The sequence below is a fragment of the Rhinatrema bivittatum genome, unplaced genomic scaffold (genome assembly GCF_901001135.1).
Source record: "Rhinatrema bivittatum unplaced genomic scaffold, aRhiBiv1.1, whole genome shotgun sequence".
NCBI classification, from domain to species: Eukaryota; Metazoa; Chordata; class Amphibia; order Gymnophiona; family Rhinatrematidae; genus Rhinatrema; species Rhinatrema bivittatum.
Genome location: NW_021821388.1, coordinates 49,772 through 76,189, shown reverse-complemented (window position 1 = coordinate 76,189; position 26,418 = coordinate 49,772). Strand labels below are relative to the sequence as shown.

At 45.6% G+C, this 26,418-nt stretch overlaps 1 protein-coding gene across 1 annotated transcript in view; it reads left to right on the top strand.

Annotated features, from left to right (window-relative positions):
• Positions 1 to 774: 774 nt before the first annotated feature.
• The window catches only part of LOC115082642 (plexin-D1-like), a gene marked incomplete at its 5' end in the record, with an annotated part of 71,317 nt that continues 45,673 nt past the window's right edge, over positions 775 to 26,418 (top strand). The window contains 10 exon segments of the mRNA XM_029586845.1: positions 775 to 884; positions 3,444 to 3,547; positions 5,499 to 5,588; positions 7,645 to 7,738; positions 14,007 to 14,170; positions 16,500 to 16,651; positions 21,292 to 21,337; positions 21,340 to 21,393; positions 23,070 to 23,209; positions 25,831 to 26,001. Coding sequence (XP_029442705.1) covers positions 775 to 884; positions 3,444 to 3,547; positions 5,499 to 5,588; positions 7,645 to 7,738; positions 14,007 to 14,170; positions 16,500 to 16,651; positions 21,292 to 21,337; positions 21,340 to 21,393; positions 23,070 to 23,209; positions 25,831 to 26,001 — 1,125 coding nt within the window.

The window sequence follows — 26,418 nt, the reverse complement described above, 5'->3', positions numbered from 1 at the left end:
GAGCACAGGGCCTCATCAGTAAAGGGGCTAGGGGATGAAGAGTCTCGGAGAGAGCGCAGGGACCAGCAAGTAAAGGGGCTAGGGGGTGGGAGTCTCTGAGAGAGCGCAGGGACCAGCAGTAAAGGGGCTAGGGGTGAGAGTCTCTGAGAGAGCGCAGGGACCAGCGTAAAGGGGCTAGGGTGGGAGTCTCTGAGAGAGCGCAGGGACCAGCAGTAAAGGGGCTAGGGTGGAGTCTCTGAGAGAGCGCAGGGACCAGCAGTAAAGGGCTAGGGGTGGGAGTCTCTGAGAGAGCTCAGGGACCAGAAGTTAAAGAGGCTAGGGGTGGGAGTCTCTGAGAGAGCGCAGGGACCAGCAGTAAAAGGGCTAGGGGTGGGAGTCTCTGAGAGAGCGCAGGGACCAGTAGTAAACGGTCTGGGTTTGGGAGTCTCTGAGTGAGTGCAGGACGGGTAGTGCATAGTTTATAAATAGTCGACGCTGTGCCCCTGCACACTTGCTGGTGATGTGTCTGTGAGCCCTGGTCCCCGGTTTCTCATAGATTGTGATTGCATGGCTGTACCCGGATGCTTAGCACAGATGTCTCATGCTTTATATTTGCTGACCTGTTCAGTTAGTGCAGCTGTGGATTTGAAGGGTAGAATAGGTCCTCCAGACCCTGGATGGGAAAGGCTGCAGCCCTTGTAGCAAAGGGCCTGTGTACTTTCCTGGCTCACCCTGCCATCTTCCTCCGGTGTGTTTTCGTCTTTTAAAATCTCCCCGTGTGCTTTTGTGTTTCAGTTGCACAGTCACCAGCTGCCTCGCAGCAAATGGGACTGTCACTGGTGTGTTCAGGAGCACATGTGTGTGTCAATGCATCTGCGTGCCAGAGCTCACGGACACAGCCGGCGGTAAGACATTGCTTTCCTGTGCCTGCATCTGCCCACCTGGCTTAGCAGTGGCCGGGCTGCAGGGGATTAATACAGTCGCATCCGGAAATGCAGCTTTCTTCTTTAACTGATGGTCTGGCAGCGGCGGGCCCACTTATATACTGTTATTGTAGTTTCCCTTCCAGCAAGATTCTGCTTAATTTAAAAAAAAAAAAAACTTACAGTACAAAACGTTCATGGTGTTTTATAGTGGAGGTTTCCCTGACCTACATAGACTGATGCTCTGCAGCCTGGATTCCTTGTTGGAGTGCCCCGTGCCTACATCAAGAAACACGCAGACTTCCTAAGGCTGGCAGTGCCGCACTGTGCTCCCGGCACAGACAGGACCCTTTCTCCTCACTGCTCTCCGCTGCAATCATGTGAATCCTCTTGCCTGGCACTGGTACGCTGCTGCCGTAGAAGTGATCGATATTTTCAGTCAGGCCGATTCAGTACGGTGCGCCCCCGTCTAGATGCACATTTTCCACGCGCTAATATTACCCCCTTATACAGTAAGGGGTAATAATAGCGCAAGGAAAACATGCGTCCAATCCCCCAAAAACTAATAGCGCCTGCAACATGCAAATGCATGTTGATGAGCCTGTTAGTTAGTCCTGCGCGATACAGAAAGTAAAATGTGCAGCCAAGCCACACATTTTACTTTCAGAAATTAACGCCTGCCCGAAGGCAAGAGGTAATTTCGGCCGGAACCGGGAAAGTGTACAGAAAAGCAGAAAAAAATGCTTTTCTGTGCACCCTCCGACTTAATATCATAGCGATATTAAGTCGGAGGCCCCAAAAATAAAAAAATATTAAAATTCTAAAAAAAAATAAAAAATCTGCCTGTGGCCCACGGGTTGGAAGACGGACGCTCAATTTTGCTGCAAGGCTCCTGTTTGTCCGGTTTCCGAACCCGTGGCTGTCAGCGGGTTTGAGAACCGACCACCGGCAAATTGAGCGTCGGCTGTCAAACCCTCTGACAGCCGCCGCTCCTTTTACTGCGGGCCCTAATTTGCATAGGCCACCCTCCTGGATCACGCGCCCAGGAGAGTGGCCTGTGCGTGCGCCGGGCTCTCCCGCGCGGTTTTCTGGTTTCGGCCTGATACATAGTAACACAGTGATGACGGCAGAAAAGGAGCAAAATTGTCCTTCCCAGTCTGCCCAGCAAGCTTCTTATGGCAGTATCTGCCCTGCTGTGCAGGTTACCCCCCTCCCCCACCACCCCTTTCTCTTTTACTGGGTGATGAGTCTTCTTGAAAATCCCATCACCCTGAAAGCTCTGGCGTCCCTGGCTCCCCAACCTTCCAGCTCTCTTCTTTCCCCAGCTGCCTGCCCAGAGTTATTGCAGGCAGTTTGAAATTGTGTTCAGATTTATGAAGGGATCCTTAGTTTCTAACGGTAGGAACCCATTGCAGCAGAGCCAGTGCAGGGGCTGTCATGGGAGAGGGGGGCTCTTAATTTAGGGGACGCCTGCCTGACTTGTTATTGAAGGGGTCTACTCTGGGAGACTGAGTGATCGCCCCAGTAAATGTCTCCAAATGCTCCCACTGCTCTGATTTAACCTCTGTGGCGCTTTCATGACTTAACTTTGTAGCTAATCCCCCTACAAACAACCAAACAGAGACCCAGAGGAGTACCAGGGTCCTTGGCAGAGCAATAGACAGCCCCCTCCTCCCCCCCCCCCCCCCGGGGGCCATTCCTTGCAGGCTCCAATCCCCAGCGCTCAGTGGGACTGCAGAAGGGCCCCCCCTCCTAAACGAGCTTCTCCAAAAACAAACGAAAGGGGCAGAGGTCCGAGGCGAGCTGGCCCCATCCATCTCCTGAAGTCTATTTATGTAGCAATCCAAGCCCAGCGCTGTCATGTGCGAGAGCTGAGAGCCGTGCGGGGCAGCGAATAACCCCGCGCGTCTCTCCAGCGCCGCTGACGTCTGCGCTCGCTCACGCCCAGAGCCTGCGCCTGGAGGGAGATCTGAGCGCCGGAAAGTTGATTTAAACTTTCCCTTAATGTTCTCTTTGGCTATTTAATCCCCTCTCGGAGGGCAGCACCTACCGGGCGTTTGCTTAAGATCAATGTCATGATAAGGACTGCAAACATTTTTTCAGGGTCAAACGAGCACTTTCAAACATTCCCTTCCCTCCCTCATGGGCTTGTTTAAAAACTTCCAAGCAGTTTAATTTAAAACTTCCAAGCAGTTTAAGGGTCTGGAATGTACTTTGGATACATTGCCCTCTGCTATGGAAAAAAAAAATGGAAATATTCCTTTTTTTACATTTGTGGATTTCTCCTCATAATTAATTAGAATATTCACTTTGAATCCCTGCAGTCTTCTTGCATTAGTATTAAAAGCACTTTTCTTATTTTAAAATATCCTTAAGTATATAAAATCTACCTTGCAATGTCAGCAGCCCCATATGGATAGGGCACAGGGCATTCCTGGGCAATTAGTGCCCCCTCCCAGGTGTTATTTCTGAAAATGTGCATCATGCTCTTCCTGGCTGTCATGTCTCATGCACCTCCTTCCTTCTTTTTGTAAATGACAGAGCATGCAGATTGTCCACGGATAATACCCACCCTACTGCCTCCGGCACCCACGGCAGTTTCTCTGGACATCACAGTGTCACTTGCAAATGTGGCCACATTGCAGGTAACCAGAAGGGCTGGCGATTAGTCCTGTGGTGACACTTCAAGCTCAAAATTGAGAAAATTCAGGGAGAGAGTGCCAACCAGTACTGGTTGAGAATTAGTCAGATGAAATTCCTAAACCAATGGGCCTGTCAAAAGTGACTTTGCATCCCGAGAGAAGCAGTGTAAATTTCTCTGGGAACCATCATGCTAGTGGCTTTTTTTTTTTTTTCACAGTTGCTTCCCAAAATGCAGGTGGCCACTATTCATTTTCTGCAGCTGTTCCAGCAGGAGCAAACATGTGTCCATAGAACGAAGCAGTCCAGCTCACTGTTCTTTTTTCTGGGGCAATTTTTAAAAAAATGTTCTGTGCTTTAGTTAGGCGTCTAATGATTTGGGCTGAAAATTCACCTAATTTTAGGTGCCTAGGGTACTAAATTTAGACCTACAATGCTTTTGTCTAGATTTAGCTCCCTGAGTTAGGTGACCAATCACAAAATATATGCTCTAGATGTCTAACTTTTGTTCCTGTACCCCTCTACCCCCTAGAATCACACACCTTTTAATTGCCTAAATTTAGGCCCCCACATTGGGTGCTCAGTGAAAGGGTCTGATTTAGGGACCTAATTCCAAAATTCCTGATATAATAAGTTGTGAGTAAAATGTACATTTCTGTACTCACACACACAAAAATTAGTGAACGCTCGATTCAGTAAGCTAATACAACGGGAGTAAAACAGTGCGTTATATGCACAAATCCTGTTTCCTGAACATCAATCCCAAGTACAGGACCCCTGTACCATGAACTCCAGGTCCAATTCCATGGATTACATTGATCCCAGGAACTTTACTGCACCACTGACCAGGAGTTAAATTTCCACCATTAAGAAAACCTGTATTAAGCCTACACCTCTCTGCACTGGGGAGTAGTAACTAATGCCTTGATAACATGGTGTGGAGGAGTACTAATGTGTGCTCCTTCTTGTTAAATCAGGATTAAAGGTGTGTGCACACAACTGCACACTGACATGTGCACAGAGTACGTCAGAGCCCCATGAGGTGTCTAAGCCCTTTGAAGAGTGACCCCCATAACAGGGATGTCCTACTGCAGTGTTTTCTAACCCTCTCCTGGAGGACTCCTAGTCACTCGGGTTTTCAGGATAGTCATAATCAATATGCCTGAAGCAGATTTGCATACTTGGAGACCCAGGGTATTAAAATCTATTTTATCCATATTCATTATGGCAGCCCTGAAAACCCAGCTAGATAAGCTTGGGTAACACCGTCCTACTGGATTTTCCCTTCACATCTGCCAGTGGAACATTTATTTTGCATTTGCAATGGTTGATTTTGAAACCTAAGATATGTTTTGCCATTTTGGTTATTTATTTAAAATCACTGCTTTTGACAGTCCTTGTTGGGCTGGGAAAATGGCTGAGAGATGTTTTAAAGAAATAAATATATAGAATTACCACTTAGCTTTGTGTACAAATGTGTGACCTATGTCTGTTGCAGATATCCCGAAAAGCAGAGCTGTTTGCAGCCCTTCAGGGCTGGTATTGACCTCCCCCTGTAATTGGATATGCCACTTCCGCTCAGTAAAGTGTGAGAGTTGTCCAGCACCAGCTGGACTGAACCCTATGCTCACAATAATGGCTGGTTTGTGCAAGGTGATAATTTAAGACCTTTGCATCCCCGGCTGTGTGCACGCCTGGATCCAGTAGTTGCTGTTTGCACTTTTCCCAGTTCACACACACACAAACAGGAGCCTTGCCAGGTATAAACTCCACGCTTTCAAGGTAGAATTAGACTGTGACAGATAAGGATCGGGAGGCTCATCTTTTCTAGCCAATAAACACGGAGAAGTGATTCCATGCTTTGTGAGCTTACTAAGAAGTAGAGCATTACTAGTCAATAAAAAAAAAAAAAAGAAAATGCAACCAACGGAGAACTCTTTCCATTCCTTTCCACAGGACAGCAGCTTGGAGTGTGACTTTGGAGTGGACAGGACGTATGAAGCTAGATGGGTGAACGCCTCAGCAGTGCAGTGCAGCAATGTTCTGGTAAGGCCTGATCAGGGTTTGCTTTTTAATTTTGGCTTACTTTTATGGCTGGTCCATGCTCCCTGTTCTGCATTACTGTTTGCTCTGCACAGAGAAACCTGCCAGGCTGCTGTAAGCTTTTCAGTAAAGCTTTTTTATCACAATGCGTCTGGTACTAGCTAATTTGTGATGCCTCCAATATTCTCTCCCCCCCCCCCCCGCCCCTCCTATTCTCAATTCGTTGCCAGTACTGGTAAACTCATGGAATCAGGAAAGTTCATCCTGCCTCGAGCACCTCTGATGCTGACCATTAGCTGTAAAATCATTGCTTAATGGATTCCTGCCCTGCCTTTACCGGACCCAAGAGTAAGATTCATAGTCAAGAATCAAACCCACGTGACAGGACAAAGCAATAATAATTAATATGCGGCATGCATCTGCTGTTCCTGTGTCAGAACCTTTGCAAACAACACTGAGTGCTCACAGACGACATGCTTTGCCCACACACAGTGTATGCTCTGCTCAGAGACAACATGCTGTGTCCATGGACAGTGTGATTTGCCTAGAAACACTGTGCTTTGCTTAGCACAGTGTTTCTAGGCAAATCACACTGTCCATGGACAGTGTGATTTGCATGCGGCACCCACGGCCCCACGGACAGCATGTGCCACCCATAGGCAGCATGCTTGCCCATACACAGTGCGCTCCACCATACGCAGCGTGCTCCTCACGTAGATTTACCTTTCCCTGCACAGTGAGATAAAGATCATTTACTATGGCCTGAGATTATTTCCCGTCAGCTCAGAGTGTGAAATCATACAAATAATCAATGTTATATTATATAATATCATCTAAGCCTGACAGCGGCAAATGGCACGTGAAGTCTGGAGAGGGCCGTGCTGCCTCTCCCTCCTGCTAAGGCACACTCAGCACGTGAGCCTGCTTTAGGTAACTCCTGTCTTAACCATGATATGAATGAAGGTTTCATGTGCTGCTGACCGCTCCCCGCACATGTTCACCAAGGTCAGGGTGTGGAGCAGTATGACCGCACCCTCAAGGGCTGAAATCCCAATAGACTTTGCTGCATAAGAATCGCGGATAATGCCAGGACTGTACGTTTAATATAGACACATGAAGGAATGGGGTTAATCTTACACACACAAAAAAAAAATGACTGGAATAGCAGGGGGTGCCGCAGGGCAGGAGTGAGGTGCATTGGCAGAACTGAGTGTGAAGGTCTCAGGGTGCTGCCGGGCATTGGGATGCGTAATGGGAAATTGCACCTTTGTCTAGCGCTAGCCAGTTTATATGAGTCCCTTGGCATAATGAATGCTCCACCCAAACACTGTTATACCACATGTGATTTATACCAAAAATACATCTTTGGAAGAGTTGAATATGATCCAGTAGCCTTTTTATGTTTCCATTTTTCTCTCTGTCTGAGCCCCTCCCCCCAAACAATATGTCCAGGCAACACACAGGCCACCCCTCCAGGCAGGAAGACTCCTATCTCTCAGTGCCAGTCTCTCTGCTTTAGCGGCAGCCATCTTTCCTCATCAGCCCATATCTCCTGCAGCTGCACCGCGGGCCACTGTGGGAGCCTTCGGCCCGTCTTCTTCAACCGCACTTTAAAAGATGTGCGGACAAGTTCCTGAAGGAAAAGCCCACAGAACAGCAATGGCCAAGGAAAGCCATCGCTATCCCCGGGAGTGGGTAACAGCAGGGAAATAGATCTGTTTTATGTGATCTCCTGGGTACTTGTGGCCCAGACTGGCCACGGTCAGACACAGGATGCCAGGCTTGATGGATCTTATGTTCTAACCTGTGCCGTGGGCACCATAATAGCCTTTTCTTTGGTGCAATTCATAACAGCCATCACTTTCCCCCCCCAGAGGCACAGCCCCTCGGTCTGGTAAAAAAAAAAAAAAAGCCAAATAAAAAAATCAGCCATTTTGTGTGGTTCCTTCTGAAAAAGCAGTTCCTGCTTTGCGCTCCAGCCTTTTACCTCACCATGACGTTTGAAGGTTGGCCTGCCAGCCCAGCAGCTCTGACTCTCCTGTTTTGTTCCCTCTTGCAGCTCCACACCTCGGAGAGGAGCCGTCGCTTCCCGGTGAGCCTGCAGTACAGGAGGAGCCGCGGACGCTTCCGCGACAGTCCAGAGAGGATGACAGGTTCCAGACGATAAGATTTTTTATTCCTCACGGTTCTGGGCTCATCGTAGGTCAAGTATAAAAGCTGCTTTTAGTGGCAGAGTGAGAGAGCTTTTCATCTCCCCTCAGGAGTGGGGCTGTTTCCCTTCACGCACGCAGGACAGCTCAGGATGATAATCACTTGGCCAACAGAACGTGAACCTCAGCACTGCCAGGGAATATTTAGGCAGGAATAAGGCAAAAGTGGGGTTTTTTTCCCAGGGTCAGAGGAAGAATTTAGCTGAAAGTAGATAAGCCAAGCTGAGGGAGGGGGAAGAGAAGGGCCCAGCTGTGATGCATTAGGAGCAGAGAATCCAGTGCTGAAGGCTTCTCTTCAGTCCTCTGTGAAGCTGCCTCAGAAACTCAGTTCCTTTCCTCTGGCTCTATATGGTCTTTTCTTTAATTTAATATTCTTTTTATTGGCTTTAAGCCTTTATATTAAACAGAAAATAAACTTTTTACAGAAGAACAGTAAAGGTTCACTTTTTCCCTCAGAAGCATTGTACGTCAGAAACTTAAAATGTGCCAGACTTAGGTTTTTAATGGTGCATTCGTCTGTTCATCCAGCCACCCGCTTCATTCGTTTTCAATTGTTCCAGGAGTTCGGCTGGAAATTTCCAACTGCGCTTATCTGCCGTCTCTTATTGTGATAAGCTCTGTGCTTCTGTCTCACTCTCTTTCTCAGGAAGAATTCTGTTTATTGAAGGTAATTCTTGGGCTGTTAATTAAGACTCTGGGCCACTGGTTCCCCATCAGCAGACTAAGCCAGTCTAAAATCTGGATTTCTGAGCCAGCCAGCCAGCCAGTGGAAGGTCATCAGAGCCATGCCCTTAGTCCCTAATTAGCTGAATACGAGTACCATGGGAACAACAGGTTGTGATGTACTATAACATGGCAAGTCCTTGCTCTAACAAGCATGCCCAGGATACCACATACCAGTCCACAGCTGTTCTCTCTGTGTCCTGAGCAGTATTTGAAAACTAAGCAGGACCAGCACAAATACTCCCCCTGTATCCACTACAGATTTTATACTGATCCATGATTGTTGAAATCTGTGCAGCTGCCCCCAAGTTCCTATCAATTTCTTGGAAGTTCACAACTTATCTCCTATTAACTATCATCAGTTAGTCCTTATCAGCTCTGATGTCAGAAATGACATCATGGCACGGAAAGAACCAATCACATTATGCTCCTCATGAGGTCACTGGTGACACAGCTCTAGGCCTGGCTGCCCCCAGGAATTCAGGAGAAAATCCAGCAAGAGCAGTCTTACTGCTTGCTGTATGTTGCATGAACCTTTGAAATACTGCAGGTATCTCTTAAAAGCAGATGTTTTTTAAAACCAAAATTAGCATTTAAGAACTCATTCTTGCTCGCTCTCCCAGATCTCAGCTTCTCCGCACCAGGGACTGGTTGAAGAGGGTCATTGATTTCTCATGCTGGAATGTCCACCTGGGATGCAGCCTGGGATTTTCAGTAGGGGGCTACTGAAAAGGCATTACTGTGTTAGGAGATATCCTCTCACCATCTCTTCATCTCAAAATGAGCCGCTTCAACCTCTCTAATAAAAAACATTTTCATTCTTGCAATAAAGGCACTGTATAGACGCCATGCAAAAAAGAATAAAGTTGGCCTTTAAATTCAACATACATGCTCTTATCCAGAATGTAGAAAGAAGACCCTTTGCATGCCCCTGCTAGTAAAATGGGAGGTAGATCTGTGAACAGCAATAACCATCAAAAGTTTGAAGAAGGAATTTTGGAAACTAAAATCTCTGACCGAATGTTTGATTTCAAAGCAGTCACAATGATAAGTACTTTGCAGACTATACATACACCCCATGTGGGCATTCAGACGTAGGTGCCAGGCCTCTGGGTACAGACTTCTTTACTGTGTCCAGGACAGGGTAATTTGCGGGTTGAGTTTAGCACCCCTAATCTCTGAATTGCACCAAATTGCCAGTCATCCACCTCCCTGCCGTCACTAGCCTCTTTCGCTCTTTTCAACAATGGTGCCCTTGCACCCAACGCCAATACCCCCCTACTTCTGGAGCCCTAGGTGGCTGCCTAGTCCACCTAATGCTCTCACCGGCCCTGGTTTTCCTCGCTGGCGGAACTCAGGTTTTCTTAGTGCTGGAAATCTTACCCTAGTCAGAGGTGGAGTAAAGTTCTTGAAGCATTCTGGTCTTGTCATTGTGGATTGCTTTGTGGATGAGCATGAGAATCTTATATTGAGATCTGAATGGGACAGGTAGCCAGTGGAGTTGTTTGAGTAGGGGTGTGATGTGATCTGTTTTTTTTTGCTATTAGTGATCTTGCGGCTGCATTCTGAAGGAGCTGGAGGGGCTTGAGGGTGGCAGCGGGAAGGCCTATTAGGAGGGAGTTGCAGTAATCTAACTTGGCGAAGAGGAGGGATTGTAGCACTGTCCGGTAATCTGGAGGATGTAGCAAGGGTTGGAGATTTTTAAGGATTTGTTTTGTAGAAACCTTTTATCAGAGTGTTGATATGATATTTAAAATTTAATTCCTTGTCCAAGGTGACTCCGAGATCTCTAACTGTTGTGAGCAGTTTGTATTTGAGCGGTGTTGTGGGGGTCTGGGGGGGAGTTGAAGTTTTGCTCGAAAGGTAAGAATTTCCATTTTGTTCTGGTTGAGCGTGAGTGCCATTTGGGTGAGGATACGTTTTATATCAGTAAGGTATGTTTCCCATCGGCTTAGTGTGTTATTGATGCTATCTCTGATGGGAAGCAGAATCTGTACATCATCGGCGTATAGGAAATAGGAAAGGCCTGCTTTGTCCAAATAGTTGCATAATGGCAGCATATAAACATTGAAGAGGGTGGGGGATAGGGATGAGCCTTTGGGACTCCTTGATAGGGGTATTAGGTCTGATGTTGTACTATTGTAGTTACTTAAAGGATCTGTTGGAAAGGAATGATTGAAACCATTGGGAATGGTGCCATTGAGACCAATTTCTCGTAGTCTGTGGATTAGGATCTTATGGTTGACCGTGTCAAATGCGGCAGAAATGTCAAGAAGTATTAGGAGGAAGGAAGTACCTTTGTCAAACCCTCGAAGTATTGTATCTGTGAGGGTGAGTAGTGATTCGGTGCTGTGAAATTCTTGAAACCGTGTTGGGAGGAACAAGTATATTTTGGTTTTCCAGAAATTCTGAGAGTTGGTGGTTAACTGTTTTCTCGATGACCTTGGCCAGGAAAGCAGTTAGAGATGGGTTGGTAGTTGGACAGGATGGTCGGATCCAGTTGAGGCTTCTTTAGAATAGGTTTTACCACGGCACTTTTAGGGAATCCGGGAGGAGACCTTGTTCAAGGGAAAGGTTGATGATGCCCGCAATGGGTCTTGCTAGGCAGTTCGGGATTAGTTTGAGGTTTTCGTTGGAATGGGGTCGAGTGGGTGTGCCGCTGGGTTTATCTTCCGGATAATAGTTTCCACCTCGGTGGAGGCAACGGTCTCAAATTGTGACCACTTGGGTGTAGTAAGGGATGATGGTGTAGGGGGTTCAGGGTTGATAGGTGGGCTATTTGAACTTAGTTCGATGTTTTGTCTTTAAGGTATTGGGTGAAATTAAGACTGGATATTGTTGGGTATCTGTTTGAGGTGTTGTTTGTGGGGCGAGTCAGTTGTGTGACATAATCAAATAGGACTCCGGGTTGTATGGTAGTTGTGAATTCTTTTAGAGCAGAAATTCCGTTTGGCTTTGTTGATGTCTGTTGTATATATGTAGAGCAGTGTTCTGTATCGGTCACATAGTTTGTAGGGTTTCTTCTCCAGGCTTTTTCAGCTTGCCTTAACTGGCATTTTATGTTTTTTAGATCCTGGTTATACCAGGGTGCTTTGTGTTTTGCTGAGGTACTTATTTCTTTTTTGATGGTTGGGCATATATTTTTTCAATCTCCGTGTTGATTGTGGTCCATGAGTTAACTGCAGTTATGGTATTGGAGGTATCCAGTTGTTTTAGGGCTTCCGTAGGGTTTTTTCTAGGACTTCACTGGAGCATTTTGGTGAATTCAATGAGTTTTTTGTCTTTGTGGGAGTGGAAATGGGTGTGGTCCACTTGGAGCTTGGTTTGTATTAACATGTGGTCTGACCAGGGGAAGGGGGGGAATAGAGTGTTACTTGGTTGTTGATGAATATCAGGTCCAGGGTGGGCCTGATTTTTGTGTGGGAGAGTTGATTATTTGTTTGAAGCCCATAGCAGTTAGAGTGTTGAGGAGGAACTCACATGATGGGAATGGGGAGATTTGTCAATGTGGAGGTTGAAATCTCCTAGGATGATGGTGGGGTGATTGGTGTTGATGTAAGACGTTATGGTTTCGAGGAGGGGGCAGGGATCCTTGTTGAGAATGCCCAGGGGCATAAATCAGTAGGATTTGTAGAGCTTTGGATTTGAAGAGGCTGATTTCGAGGGGCAGCGGGGAGCTGAATTTAAGTTTTTTGGCTGCTAGAAACAGGAGGCCGCCTCCTTTCTTTCTGGGTCTTGGAATGGAGAAGATGTTGTAACTGCTTGTTGGTAATTGATTGATAAGGGGGGTATCTAAGTTTTTGAGCCATGACTCTGTGATGCAGAGAAGGTCTGGATTTTGATCTGTGAGGAGGTAATTGAGGGGGATTTTCTTTACTATGGACTGTGCGTTCAGTAAGAGAAGGGTAAGGACTGATAGGGCAGCCATGTGTGTGTCATGGAAGAGGGGAATGGTGATAAGTCTTCTGAGGTTGGCTCCTGTTGTTGTGTTAAATGGGTAGTGTTTGTAGGGGGTGTGGGTGGCTTGTGTAGGGTGTGTGACTCTTGTATCCATATTGTAAGAGGATGCTGGGGGGGGGGAGGAGGAAGGTGTATAGGGGGACCTAGAGTGGAGGTAGATACAGCAGGACTGTGAGCGGGCCTGAGCTGATTGGTCAGCGATTTCAGCTGCGGTCTATGAGGCAGCTTTGAAGGGAGGTCAGGCGTGCGATGGGAGGGAGGTGTAAATGTATATGGTTATGTTGCTCATAGATTATTTATTGAATTGGTCTATGTTGCGTGTTGAGGAAGGCTGGAGCGGTCGAAAGAAGCGGCACAAAGGGGTGCACTAAGGGGCCTGCCCCTTAGTCGCGCTCCTTTGGCGCACGATGCCCAGTGTGGTGCCTGAGGTAGGGGTTGGATTTTAAATCCACTTACCCGCGCTTGCAGTGACGTCGTCTATGGGGCGGGCCTCGTGGTGTTCGGTGGGGTGGGCCTTGCGAAGTTGGTCGACGCCTGGGTCTCGGCGCTGCGGTCCGGTGCGCCTCCACGGACCCCGATGGGTCTTCGCCGATCGCTGGGGGGGGGGGGCGAGACAAGCCGGCCTTGAAGAGAAGGCACCTGAGGTAGGGGCTGGATTTTAAATCCCCTTACCCAGCGCTTGCGATGACGTCATCTACAGGGCAGGCCTCGTGGTGTTCGGTGGGCCAGGCCTTGCGAGGTCGGTCGTCGGCTGGGTCTCGGCGCTGCGGTCCGGTGCGGCCTCCACGGACCCCCGATGATATCCCTATGTTAACAATCTTTTAAACCTTTTTGAAACCTTGTTATCCTCCTTAAACTTGTAAACCTTCGTATTTTTGTAAACCGTTATGATGGCGAAACCGAATGACGGTATATAAAACTCGATAAATAAATCAATAAATAAATCACATCTGAGAGACACCCCCCCCCCCTTGTGTTCAAATGTGGGGTCAGTCTTTGTGTGCAGTTTCCATAGCGCAGCTCTTTAACTCCTAGTGCATTAGCATAACATTGGCTTCTTACATTGGGAATTAAACATTTTGGAACCTGAGTTTTAGCCCAGTTTTATCCCACACCGTATTACATCAAGCCCTCAATTCTAAGGTGTTTGGGAAGGAGGTAGAGCAGGGAGGACCCCCCAGCTGCTGCGGTGTTGGGCTAAAAGTCAAAAAAAAAGAAACTGAAATCTTAGACCTTGAAACCAAAAGCAGCTGGACAGGGAAATTAAGACTGAATGCCATAAAGTTGAACCAATCTGATTTTGCAATTGAAATTCAGCTACGGTGACTGCTTGGCTGGCTGGAGTCAGTTGTGATGTGGCTGTCAGATACTGTAGTTTGTTTCCCTGGAACCAATTTAATTTCATTTCTTTTTTTTTTTTTTTTTTAACAATATGCAAAGCGTGTAGCTTTGATGGTTCTGTATGACTGGAATGGCTCAAAAGGGAAAGGCTGAAAGGTTTCCCATGAGGTTTTCTCTGCTGTTTTAGTGGAGGTCTATAACTGTGCCTCTGGAAGCTTGGACTGCTCGCAGTGTCTGGGCCGCGTGGATCTGGGACACCGCTGTATCTGGACCGAGGCGAGCTCCGCCTGCAAGCTGAACGTCGAATCCCAGCAGATCCCCGACACCTGCCCTGCTCCGGAGATTAAGAAGGTAAGGATTATGCACACAAACGGACAAATGCATCATTTATTTCTATAATGCTGTCGGTGTGCACAGCACCGTGGAGCCGATGCAATAAGATGCCTTCAGCAGAGAGCACAGGATTTTCCCGCAGTTGTGTGCACATTTTTTCGTGTGCAAATGTTGCTCCCGATGCAGCAAGGAGTTTCCTGCGCAAAATACTTGTGCGTAAAACTGTGCACCATCCCATGCAAATAAAGGCATTAATAACAAGTACCTCCCTCTGCAGAAAAATGCCCTGACTTCTCAGATTTGCTTAGCGCTCGAAATTTTCCTGCTGGTCAGAGGCGAGTAAAGTTTCCAGGGCTTGTGTCAATCTATGGGGCAGAAGCTGAAGTTCTGACAGCAGGACCTGTAATCGGGATTTGTGCACAGAAAACTTGCTTTGTACCCTGAAAGTATGTTTTCTGCACATAAGTATGATCTATGTGCACAAAAAATGGTTTCTGCACTGAACATTTTGTGTGGAAAAAGTCTTTTATGCACGCACAACATGAGTTTTTTGCTTATAAATCAGATCTGAGAGACTCTCCCGCTCCCCTGAGTTTAAACTGTGCATTCAGCCTGTGCCTATTGCACATTTTAATGCGGGTCTGTCTGCACATTCTCCAGTCAGTGCACTTTTTTAGCATAACATTGGCTTACTGCATCAGAAGATACCATTTTTTGTACCTGTGTGTTAAGAACTGTGCTCTGACTTTCTGCACACAGTTATAACCCACATGTTATTGCATCGGCCCCTATGTGAGATAAGTCATGAGGTTACAAGGTTCCTATAACAAAGAGCTGACAGATAGTGTGAGCATGAGCTGGTTAAATGACTCGCTCAGAATCAGACATGAAGTGTGGGGTGGAATTTGAACCTGGTATTATTTTCATTATGGTAGCATGGCTTCTTTCCCTTTCATCATTAAGATTTATTGGAACATTGTAATATATTAATTGCAGAAATTCTGTCAAGGAGAAACAGTCACAACCCTTCAAGTTTATCAGGGGGTAGCAAGAGGGTAGCAAGATAGTGAGAAATTCCTGCTGATAACAGCAGGAGTTGCTGTAGTAGAGGGGGAGTAGAGATAGCAGGAATTGCAGTAGTAGAAGTGGAGTAGAGATATCAGGAATTGCAGTAGTAGAGGTGGCGTAGAGAAAGCAGGAATTGCAGTACAGATGAAGCAGATATAGCAGCAGGAGTAGCAACAGGAATTGCAGTAGTAGAAATGGAATGGAGGTAGCAGCAACAGCTCAGTAGTGAGATGGAGCAAGGACAGCAGAAGGTGTTGCAATAGTAGAGATGAAACAGAGATAGTAGCAGGAATTGCAGTAGTAGAGGTGGAGGAAAGAAATCAGGAATTGCAGTACAGATGAAGCAGATATAGCAACAGGAGTAGCAGCAGGAATTACAATAGTAGAGGTGGAATGGAGATAGCAGCATTGGCAGTAGTAGAATGGAGCAAGGACAGGGGCAGGGGTTGCAATAGTAGAGATGGAATAGAGATAGCAGCAGGAATTGCAGTAGAAGATGTGGAGTAGAGATAGCAGGAATTGCAGTAGTAGAGGTGGAGTAGAGAAAGCAGGAATTACAGTACAGATGAAGCAGATATAGCAGCAAGAGTAGCAGTAGGAATTGCAGTAGCAGAGGTGGAATGGAGATAGCAGCAGCAATTGCAGTAGTAAAGGTGGAGCAGGGACAGCAGTAGGAATTACAATAGTAGACATGGAGTAGAGATAGCAGGAATTGCAGTAGTAGAGGTAGAGTAGAGAAAGCAAGAATTGCAGTATAGATGAAGCAGATATAGCAGCAGGAGGCAGCAGGAGGAATGGAGATAGCAGCAGCAATTGCAGTAGTAAAGGTGGAGCAGGGACAGCAGCAGGCATTGCAATAGTAGACGTGAAGTAGAGAAAGCAGGAATTGCAGTACAGATGAAGCAGTTATAGCAGCAGGAGTAGCAGCAGGAATTACAGTAGTAGAGGTGGAATGGAGATAGCAGTATTAGTCACAGTAGCAGAGGTGGAGTAGAAAGAGCAGCAAGAGTAGCAGTAACTGTAGGAACATTACTTGTATTAATAGTAGAAGGAGTAGAGTACTGCAGTTTAATTGATGGCCATACAGCATCAGCTTTCAAGGGCTCTGCTACAATTGCAAAAGTGACCCAGATTTCTTTCTGGATAGATCCCTTAGTAATTATTATTTACAGTAGTCAGAGCTGAGGTGAATAGGTGATGCTATCTTCTACTTGCTGACCTTATTCCAAAAGAAGAGAAAAGCTTTACTCATACCCTTTGTCCTGTTGTTTCCTTGCAGATTGAGCCCCTCAGGGGCCCTGTGGAAGGAGGAACGCTTCTTACAATCCGAGGAAGGAACCTCGGCCGCAGAGTCAGCGACATCATCGATGCTGTGAGCATCGGTGGAGTGAAATGTGCCCTTCTTGAAGACAGATATGTGGTGTCTGAAGAGTGAGTGACCTGGACAGTAAAAATCTGGCATCTGTGGAACTCAATCAGCACCAGAGCTGCTGTTGTCCTGGTTTCTCATGTAGTGCTGTGGCCATTAGCTAACCATTCCCAGGAAAGGCCGAACCTACCCATCTAACACTTCTGCACTCTAGGAGGGAAGCCAGAAGCTCAGGAGCAGTGGGGTTAGACTACACCTAGGGGATACAAGCATTAGGAGGGAGGCCCATGACAAAACTCACAGCCTGATGTCTGATTGCTTTAGCCCTGCCGCACATCCCCATTGAGAATGGGTCATTCTAAATCAACTTAAAATAACATTTCAACGTAAGTAGGCACTCAAATGTTAAACTGCTCAGATCAAAGTGAATAATCCAGTATCATAATACTACCTAAAGCCTACGCTAAGATGATAATATAGCACTAAACACCCACACCAACATGATAATATAGCACTATACATCCACATTCCAATCTAACATGATAATATATATAGCACTATACATCCACTTCCCACTCTAACATGATAATATAGCACTAGACACCCACATCCCACTCTAACATGATAATTATGCACTATACATCCACTTCCCACTCTAAAATGATAATATAGCACTAGACACCCACTTCCCACTCTAACATGATAATATAGCACTATACAGCCACATCCAACATGATAATATAGCACTATACACCCACATCCCACTCTAACATGATAATTTAGCACTATACACCCACATTCCACTCTAACATGATAATATAGCACTATACAGCCACACCAACATGATAATATAGCACTATACACCTACAACCCACTCTAACATGATAAGATAGCACTATACACCCACATCAACATGATAATATAGCACTATAAACCCACATCCCACTCTAACATGATAATATAGCACTATAAACCCACATCCCACTCTATACAGCCACAATCCAGCTTTTTAACACAAGACACATGTTAGGTTGGTCATGTTGAAACGTTGCCTTCAGTTCAATAAAAAATAGTTCTAGCAGTTGAAAGAATGCTTTGTTAAACATAGTAACATAGTAAAGATGCAGAAAAAGACCAAATGGTCCATCTAGTCTACCCAGCAATTTGCTTTTAGTAACTGATTCCTTCCAGATTACCCCAAGCGTTCTGTTAAGGGTAGTTACTAGGGATGTGAAACGGGCTTCGGACGATTGAAAATATCGGACGATTTTTCAAAATCGTCAGAAATCGGGGGCTCCCCCAAAACGATAGGAAAACCCCACGATATTGATCATGGGGGTTCTCTTATCGTTTTGGGGGAGGGCGGGAAAAACAGCACACAAAAATAACCCCTAAACCCACCCCGACCCTTTAAAACTAATCCCTTAGCTTCCCCCACCCTCCTGACCCCCCAAAAAACATTTTACAGGTACCTGGTGGTCCAGTGGGGTCCCTGGAGCGATCTCCGCTCCCGGGCCGTCGGCTGCCACTAATCAAAATGGCGCCGATGGCCCTTTGCCCTTACCATGTGACAGGGTATCCGTGCCATTGGCCGGACCCTGTCACATGGTAGGAGCACTGGATGGCCCGTGCCATCTTGTGCTCCTACCATGTGACAGGGGCTGACCAATGCACCGATAGCCCCTGTGACATAGTAAGGACAAAGGCTATCGGCGCCATTTTGAACACTGGCAGCCGATGGTCTGAGTGCAGGAGGTCGCTCCCGGACCCCGCTGAACTTTTGGCAAGTCTTGTGGGGGTCAGGAGGGTCCCCCAAGACTTGCCAAAAGCCCCTGGTGGTCCAGCGGGGGTCCGGGAGCGATCTCCTGCACTCGGGCCATCAGCTGCCAGTAATCAAAATGGCACCGATAGCCTTTGCCCTTACTATGTCACAGGGGCTACCGGTGCCATTGGTCAGCCCCTGTCACATGGTAGGAGCACAAGATGGCACGGGCCATCCAGTGCTCCTACCATGTGACAGGGTCCGGCCAGTGGCATGGATACCCTGTCACATGGTAAGGGCAAAGGGCCATCGGCGCCATTTTGATTAGTGGCAGCCGACGGCCCGGGAGCAGGAGATCGCTCCAGGGATCCCCACTGGACCACCAGGTACCTGTAAAATGTTTTTGGGGGGGTCGGGGGTGGGGGAAGCTAAGGTATTAGTTTTAAAGGGTCGCGGTGGGTTTTTTGTTTATCGGCTCTGGTGCAGCCGATAAACAAAATCGCGATTGGGCCCGATGAAAAAAAAGCCACATGTGAATCGGAACCGGAATCCGAACCAATTCCGGTTCTGATTCACATCTCTAGTAGTTACTGCCGCTTCATGCAGTTTACTCCCATGCTTTTTGTTAAGGGTAGTGACTGCTGCTCCGTGGGTTACCCCCATGCTTTTTGTTAAGGGTAGTAACTGCCGCTCTGTGTAGGTTACCCCATGCTTTTTGTTAAAGGTAGTAACTGCTGCTTCGTGCAGGTTACCCCCATGCTTTCTGTTAAAGGTAGTAACTGCTGCTTCGTGCAGGTTACCCCCATGCTTTCTGTTAAAGGTAGTAACTGCTGCTCTGTGCAGGTTACACCATGCTTTCTGTTAAAGGTAGTAACTGCTGCTCTGTGCAGGTTACCCCCATGCTTTTGTTAAAGGTAGTAACTGCTGCTTCGTGCAGGTTACCCCCATGCTTTCTGTTAAGGGTAGTTACTGCTCCTTCATGCAGATTACCCCCATGCTTTCTGTTAAGGGTAGTAACTACCGCTCTGTGCAGATTACCCCCATGCATAAATGTTAGGTGGAGTCCATCCCACTGTGGCTCAAAGGTGTCAAGAAGGCTGGCAGGGCTGTGGTGGAGCCTATCCTTCCGTGGCCCAAAGAGAGGAGGAAACCCTGAGAGTGTGTGTGAGCCTGTGTATGTGAGAGAGAGCACAGGCATGTATATGAGAGAGGAGCATGTAAGAGAATGAACATAAACTGTGTGTGAGTGAGTGTGTGTGTGTGAGGGAGAGAGAGAGAGGAGAAGATAAAAATTATGAGGTCCCCTCCAATCCATGATAATCTCAGGGTGACTGGAAATCAAAAGATCTAAGGCATGGAGAGCAGGAGTTTTAATTATTGGGTGTTATTTGATGTTTCTGCTGTTTTGAAATATTTTATTGGTGTTTTGGGAAATTTATAACATGTTGTAATTATTGGATGTTTTATTCATCAGATGTACTTGGATGCTCGACTTGAATGGATCCTTGGTCTGACCCAGTATGACAAATTTTTATGTTCTTATGTTCTTTGAAATATTTATTCTTTTTATTAGTATGGTTTTACTATTATGATTCATGATTTCTATTTCTTGATTTTGTTTGATTTTTATGTTGAATAGTAATGTTGCACTGTGTTCAGCATCTGGCTTGTTGTGATTTGCAGCTCAGTTTTTGTCTGCATATTTCTAATTATGCTTTATGGTCTGTGTATTCTGTATTTGTCTCCAATAGTTAACTGCAACCTGTGGATATATTTTGTGTAGTTTGTGAGGTGTTAATATCATCTGAATAACATCTTGTATTCATTTTCTGAAAATGTTGATGCAATGTTATCAAATGATTTAAAAATAGTTATGCTGGGTAGCTAAACTGGCTAGGGCTTACTTTATTACATATAGGGTTCATAGGAGTTTTTCTTGTAATGTCTTATAGCCAAGTTGCCAGAAACATTTAATGGCAGGCCAAGGTATTCATAGTCTAGGGGTATGCTCTAATTTTTGGTTATTTAGACAAAATTTGAAATTTGTGTTAGAGATTTTTTGGCTCAGTTCTGCCGGTGATGTGTAATCCAGGGACACATGATTGAAGGAACTTGAAATAATAGTTTTTCTTCTGTATATGCAGCATTTCTATATCTTAAGAATGTGTATTTCTATATTTCTCAGACTAGTACTGGAGTGGTGGGTAGGTCAGGGGGAAAGTGTGCTCATCTCCGCTAATCCATGTCAATCTGATGGGGGTAGTGTTAGCTGTTCTTCCTCATCCTGTCTTACCCTTTGCCCACAAGGAGCAGGGATCAGTTGGGGGAGGGGGGCACCATCAACTATTTTCACACAGGGCGCCATGGCCTCAAGAGATAGGAGGCCCAGAGTGGTTGTGGTAGGCCCCATACCGCTATGGCCCAAATAGCTCAAAGGGTAATGTAACCAAAAACCTTTGCTCACAAATAAAAATGTTTGCTCACAGCAACTTAATTCTTAGAGGGAACATTGGTAGCAACTTCTGCTCTGTGCAGGTTACCCCCATGCCTTCTGTGGGTTCCGATATCCTAGGTAGCCTTTTGCCCTTGAATCTTGCATCCTCTGTTTTCTTCCCATAATCCATGCATCTTTCTCCCTAATTCTCCTGATCCATGCATCTTTTCTCCTTGATTCCCCTGATCCATGTATCTCTTTCCCTTTATTCCCTGATCCATGCATTCCTATCTCCTTGGGTCTTCTGAGCCATGCATCCCTATCTCCTTGGTTCCCCTGATCCATGCATCCCTCTCTCCCTGGTTCCCCTGATCTACTCCCCCTCTCCTTCCTTGGGTTTCCTTGTTACCCCTAATCCATGCATCCCTTTCTCTTTGTACCCCTGATGCATGCATTCTTGTCTTCAGTTCTGACAATTTATGCATTTTGTCCCGTTCTTGTTTCAGAATTGTATGCCGGACCGGAAAGGCCCTGGATGTATTTTCAGATTTCGTGTTTTAGTAAATGTCAGCAAAGAAGGGAAGTCCAATGAGAAGTACTCTTATGTGGTGAGAAGATCATCTTTAATCAGATAGGATGCATGGCTGAAGTACTCTTTTGTGGTGAGTAAGATCATCATTAATCAGATAGGATGCATGGCTGAAGTACTTTTTGTGGTGAGTAAGATCATCATTAATCAGATAGGATGCATGGCTGAAGTTCTTATGTGGTGAGTAAGATCATCTGTAATCAGATAGGATGCATGGCTGAAGTACTCTTATGAGGTGAGTAAGATCATCTTTAATCAGATAAATGCATGGCTGAAGTACTCTTATGAGGTGAGTAAGATCATCTTTAATCAGATAATGCATGGCTGAAGTATTCTTATGTGGTGAGTAAGATCATCTTTAATCAGATAGGATGCATGGCTGAAGTCTCTTAGTGGTGAGTAAGATCATCTTTAATCAGATAGGATGCATGGCTGAAGTACTCTTATGAGGTGAATAAGATCATCTTTAATCAGATAGGATGCATGGCTGAAGTACTCTTATGTGGTGAGTAGATTCATCTTTAATCAGATAGGATGCATGGCTGAAGTACTCTTATGTGGTGAGTAAGATCATCTTTAATCAGATAGGATGCATGGCTGAAGTACTCTTATGTGGGTGAGTAAGATCATCTTTAATCAGATAGGATGGCACGGACTGATCACATATTTGTTTCCCCGTTATGCTGACAGATTGCCAAACTTTACATTATTGTGACAGATAATTCATTCATCTAAAGACCTTATGCAAGCTTTGTGATATAAAATTCCAGAATTCACTGTGGCTTAATTAACAATATAACACCTATGATGTAATCAGAACCAACCAATAGCATGGCAGCTCAGATAGTATTTGATGACAAAAGAATGAATCTAAGCTGGATTGAAAATCAAAAAGAAAAGCCGCTGAAAAATCTCACTTTCAGCACTTCCTAGAGAATGAGTGAGCTCCCAGAAGTGAGCCCAGAAGTTCATGGTCTGAGTTCTGTTTCCTCCCAGGAGAGAACCCAGCACATCATGGTCTCTTCCTCCCAGGGGAGAGGCCAGCACACCACAGCCTGAGCTCTATTCTACCCCGTCAGGAACGCAGCACAGGCTGGCATTTTTTTCTTTCTGAGGCATCTGTCCGAGGTGATAGGGTGACATTCATTGATAAGGTTGCACAGCCCTACGGCAGTTGCTTACAAACCCGATTATCCTCGTATGATATCAGATACAAAAGCAGAGGTTTTCCTTCCTCTTCAGAGCAAGAAAATCCCCTCTGTTTCCTTGTATGAGCTTCCAGGTTCTAACTTAGATCTGCTTTGATAAACATTGGCATGGATTGCAACAAGCAGAATGGATGATGTGTGTGTGTGTGTGTGTGTGTGTGTGTGTGTGTGTGTGTGTGCGTGTGTATGTGAGGGGAGTATACAGGAAGGTCTTGCATAAGTCATGAGTTAAATATATGCAATCCTTATGACTTACTTGACATGAAATTCCCTCTTGAAACAAGAACCAATGCTGGGTGAACTGGTTGTGTCCATACTAGGTCACTTGTAAACATCTTATATGCTCATGCTGCTCTTTGGGAGGAAAGTAAGGACCTACACAGTGCAGCAGCTGAGTATTAGCAGACTCTGCAAAGACCTCTATTTTCTAACTCCCAGTTGTTTATATACGAGATGTCTGGGCTGATGGACTCTCTTTTGTCTGCAGGTCCCTGAGGTGCATTCCTTGTATCCCCGCTTTGGCCCTAAAGCAGGTGGAACCAAAGTCACCATCACCGGGAAGCATCTGAACATCGGTTCTGATCTGCGTGTGCTGGTCAATGACAGCCAGCAGTGCTCTGACCCTGTGTGAGTCCCTAGTCATTCCGTCACAGCTTACAATGTGTCTTGATCATGTGGACGATGACTTTCAGAGTGATTTTCCCGGGTAAATAGGTGCTTACCCGGGGTGAAGATCGACCCCCATGGTGCGGCTGAAAGTGCCCTCGGGCTTTCATAGCACACAGACTTCTAGTCACAGTAAATCGAGGTGTCCCTGGGGTTGTGTTTAGGTCAGGAGAGTAAAACAGCCTCTCTATATCTGATTTGCAAATATATCTGCGCTGTTTTGTCCCCAGTTGGGTGTCTGTACAGGCAGCAGGTTGAGATGTATGAGAGCATTTTGAGATCGTGGATATTGAATGCAACTCTCAAAGGGAAATACCCGGGGTGGATAAAACATCCATGCATTCCAAGTACCTACACTGCGGGTGATTCAAAATTGACCCCTTGGTGTCTGCCAAAGCCACAGGTTATTTTTTTTTTCTAAACTCAGGCTTTATTTTCCTATTGGCTTAGAAAGAAAACTGGATTCCCGTGTTCTGCCCTCTGGTCTCTCTGCTTTTGCTAGAAGTTTGCAAAAATAATCCTACATTCCACATTCAAACACTTGTGCCCTTATCCAAACAGCAGCTTCGGAAACTCCTGGATGCATTTGGGGGAGCTTCCATGGACTCTCCGGTGTAACAGGTGCAGATGCCCAGCACTCTGTGATTCAGCCTATGACCCCTGCATGTCCATCCCAGTAATACATTTTTTATAGAATTACAGTATTACAGAAGAATAAAGCACAAGGCAAGACATGAAAGCCAAAGATGGTCTTTCTCCCTGCATATATTTTGGCCCCCATATTACCCCAATTCTGCAATCATTACACTGGCTTCCCATAAAGTTCAGGTAAAATATAAAATTCTCTCCACTATCCATGGATCCACACAATCCAACCTCCACATGGCTCTGTTCTTTACTTCGGATTTACAAACCTGCACGACATCTAAGATCACTCACTCAAAATCTCCTAGATATTCCCTCACCCAAACAAGCCAGGCTAGATGTTACCAGAAAGAGAGCTTTCTCGGTAGCCGGTCCAATACTTGGAATTCTCTTCCAAATCCACTGCGGTTAATATCAAATCCCTCTCATTTCAAAAAATCACTTAAAACTTATCTTTTCCAACTTGCATTTAATATTCCCACCCAAGATCAAACTTAACATTTAACATATACCACCGACTTATCTATAGCATTCATCCATCTTACTCATTTCATCACATTCCCCCCCTCCCTCTCAGTCTCATCATTGTTCTCTCACCCCATTACCTTCCTCCCCTTTTTCCTTCCCTTCCCCCAGCAACAGTAAGTCCCATGGCAACAATGTTTTACGTTTTATTTTACTTTGAGTAAATGATTTATTTTATGCTAGAATTTCTTCTAGCTATTAATTAACTTATGTACATTTAAATTTAATTTGATTTTGATTGTTTTTTCTTTAAATTTTCATTTTACCCACTGTAAACCGTTTTGACAAAATTTATTTTTATAAAACGGTATATACGGTAAATACTTTTAAATAAATAAATAAATGTTGGAAGTAATTTTTACTTCTAAAATTAAGAAGATGTAATTCATTAATTTAAAAAAAAAAATTGTCCTTTTTGACATCAGCCCAATGGCAGAGACCTAGGTTTGACCTTTCTCAAACATGACTTGTGATCATCAAGTCAACAGGGACTGGTGAGACTGCCCAGAATGGCAGGGAATCCCAGTCATAGCACAACACTGACACTTAGAGTTGGAAATCGAGGTGCACATGCAGTGGTGGTGCTGCCTCTCCAGGGTCTCCAGCCCCAGGATGGCAGGGAATCCCATTCATAGCACCGGAGGTGGGAATCGAGGTGCACATGCACTGGTGGTGCTGCCACTCCAATGTCTTCAGCCCCAGGATGGCAGGGAATCCCAGTCATAGCACATCATTGGCACCTAGAGGTGGGAATCGAGGTGCATGCACATGCCCTGGGTTCCAAAGGGGGTTGTAGTTTATCATGATGGTGGCAGGCTCTGAAAAGGAGGAGGAGAAAAACAGAGCAAACCAGAATCCGCTTAGCATGATTCATCACTGTAAGTGGACTATAAATATTTTAGTAAATAAAAAGAATGGCAATGTTATTACTATTCTTTCAAAATCATGAGAATGTTTTAAGTCTGTGTAAAGAACCATTTAAGGTTTAAAATAAATTAATATTTAGTGTAATACGTCTCTGCACCTCATGACCCAGCCAACCCATCTAGTCCCATTACGCACCTGGGTGTTTTGTGCCCACAGCCTTTAATTTGCACCAAGCAAGCACATCCCAGCTGCTTCTTGCCCTCATTTTGAGCTAAGATCAAGTGTTAAAGTCTGAACCATGGGCTGAGAATGGTGCCTTCTAGGCTGTTTGGCTGAGATTTAGATGCTTTGGACTGTGGTGGTGGTGGTGGTGATTATTGCTTTACCACCTGATCCTTTTGGAGATATGACACCATTTGGATCCTGGACAAATCAGGCAGTTTATGCCTTCTCTTAAAAAAAAAAAAAAAAAGTAATAATAAAAAGTTTCCCGTCTGCTTGTAGCCTGTCCCTGGACTGCTCTCTAACTCATCTTTCTTTGACAGGCGTCTGGACAGTACCATCATATGTACGATGCCAGCGGTGCCCTTTATTTCTGAGGCTGTGCACGTCTGCGTCCAGTTTGAGAGAGAGTCTTGTATCAGCAGCAATCTCACGTTCAGCTATCGGAAGGACCTCATCATCTACAGCATCACGCCTACAAACAGCTTTGTTAGGTAACAGCTGTCTGTCTGTGGGCCTATTTGAGCAGCATTGCCAGAGCAATGAAAGCTCTACGTGAAGCCACACTATGCCAGTCAGATTTCCCACTGGTGCCACTTGGGATGGTAGCTGCTGCTGTTATTGTCATGCCAGAGCAATAGTCCAAAGGCAGAAATGGAATCTACACTTGAGAAGTCCACAAAAAAAAAACAAAAAACCTGTGGGACAATGTGTTCCAAAGGATCAGTCCTGAGTCCTGAACAACCAAAAAGCTCTTCCAAAGTTGCTGATGGAAAAAAATATATCTTTATTGTCAGTGATCAAAAACATGAGGTCCAACAAAACATAATAAAGTCCTCGGACAAGGATTGTGTTTCGCCATTGGGCTATTTCAGGAGGGACGCAGAAACGTAAAAACAAATAATAGCAAA